The 1,725-nt window shown below is 59.2% G+C and overlaps 1 protein-coding gene across 1 annotated transcript in view; it reads left to right on the top strand.

The window, feature by feature from the left end:
* Nucleotides 1-1,714, top strand: part of ACA1_034720 (C2 domain containing protein) — a gene marked incomplete at both ends in the record, with an annotated part of 3,364 nt that extends 1,650 nt beyond the window's left edge. Inside the window, 9 exons of the mRNA XM_004349692.1 lie at nt 71-226; nt 307-393; nt 473-538; nt 648-791; nt 878-964; nt 1,050-1,118; nt 1,202-1,297; nt 1,378-1,447; nt 1,527-1,714. Coding sequence (XP_004349742.1) covers nt 71-226; nt 307-393; nt 473-538; nt 648-791; nt 878-964; nt 1,050-1,118; nt 1,202-1,297; nt 1,378-1,447; nt 1,527-1,714 — 963 coding nt within the window. The remainder of the gene's footprint in view (nt 1-70; nt 227-306; nt 394-472; nt 539-647; nt 792-877; nt 965-1,049; nt 1,119-1,201; nt 1,298-1,377; nt 1,448-1,526) is intronic.
* Between the last annotated feature and the right edge of the window lie 11 nt (nt 1,715-1,725).

The raw sequence follows: 1,725 nt of genomic DNA, 5'->3' as shown, positions 1-1,725 counted from the left end.
CCTACTGGTGTGTAGGCTTCGATCGTTCGCTCAACAAGTCGCAGTTCATGGCGGCCANCCGGCCTCGCAGCTCGCGCCGAAGGGCACCGAGGCGGCGCCCGACGCCCACACGGAGAAGGTGGACACCAAGGGCAAGGGCAAGGTCGACGATGGCGGCCTGCGCAAGTCCAAGCTGGGCCTCTCGCAAGCCTTGGGCAAGGCCTGGAGAACCGCCAGCGCTACTGTGGTACGCCCCCCCACATCATCAAATTTAGATGGTGGGTGCGTCTCATGAAGCCTCGCTCACCTTGAGTGCTTCTGGTGCAGCCGACGGATGACGAAGACGAAGACGAAGACTACTACGACGACAGCGACTGTGGAAGCGACGACGAATACGATTGGGACATGCCCGCGGTACATTTCTTCCCCCTCTTTCAGAGATATGCCATCGGCCACTGGTTTATTTATTCGTGAATGCCGTCGTAACGGGTAGGAGGAGACAGTGCTCGAGAAGCACGTCAAACAGCTGCAGGTCGTGTTCGGCAGCGAGTGCGCAAGCGTATGTCCCTACCTCCCCCCTCCTGTTGCACGTATGCACTTGCGCTCACCTTGCGCGTGTGCGTGGCTGTGCGCGTGCACGGGTGTGTTGCAATCGCGATTGCCGACAGGTGTGGCGCGATCTGGGCGTGGTTCGCCTGTTCGTCGATGCCCACTTTTTCGAGGAGAACGCCGCCGAGGCCATGGGCGTTGATCGCGAACAGCCCATCACCGTCATCATCTCGTTCGGCGAGGGCTACCTCGAAAACGACACGGTACTTTGAATTGAACCAGCCCACTGGGCACCACTGACAGTACTAACCAATGCCGCTCGCGGTGTAACTTTTCCGACCGACCACAGGTGCCCAAGGTGGAGGTGAAGCAGTTGAAGAACCCCCGCTTCGCTCTCGAGTTCCAGCTCACCCAGATTGCTCAGAAGTTCATGAAGGTAGTTAGTGCTCCCCCCCCCCAAAGCAAAAAACCGCAATGGCACAGCGCGCCCGTACACTGGTTCACCATGCGGGCGCTTGCAGGAGAGTTGGCCGAAGCGTAAGATGGGCGTCTCCCTGCCGTCGACCACCGAGAAGAAGGAGGTGGCCAAGGTGCGTTTCGAAGCAATCAACCAACCAATCTTCTCGGCGGAAGCCCCAAGCCTTATTAAAGACTTTTTGCGTCGAAACCACAGATGAAGCTCCGCACGAACGATGTCGGCAACCTGGTGAAGCAGGGATTCGATCAGCTCGCTGCTGCCAATGCCCTGGAAATCACCGACAACGACTTTGTACGCACGCGCGCTCCAGCGCACACGAATGCCGTGTACTGACCCATGGGTGTGCACTCGCATTATGTACGACTACGCAGGCCAAGGCCATCAAGCTCCTCAACTCGCAGGGCGGACACGTCGACATTGCCGAGCTCAGCTCGTCCGAAGGTACGCTTGACACCAACCAGCGGCGTGAGCCAAGTCGTCTGACTGACCGACCGGTTTGTCGTGAATGGCTGCGCCGCAGAGGCGAAGCACAACTTCCTGGGTTGGGTGATGACCTACATGCTCGGCCGTATGCGCAACTGTACCTCGTATTGCTTGATCTGCGACGTGAAGCTCGAGGGTACCACCTTTTCCCTATCCCTGTCCGACGATGCATCGCCAGGGATCTGGTCTGACGCTCGTGCGTGCCCCTCCCCTCCGGGCAGGTAGCGGTGTCAAGC

Source organism: Acanthamoeba castellanii (assembly GCF_000313135.1).
Source record: "Acanthamoeba castellanii str. Neff unplaced genomic scaffold scf7180000084563, whole genome shotgun sequence".
NCBI classification, from domain to species: Eukaryota; Discosea; order Longamoebia; family Acanthamoebidae; genus Acanthamoeba; species Acanthamoeba castellanii.
This window is presented reverse-complemented; position numbering and strand designations above follow the sequence as displayed.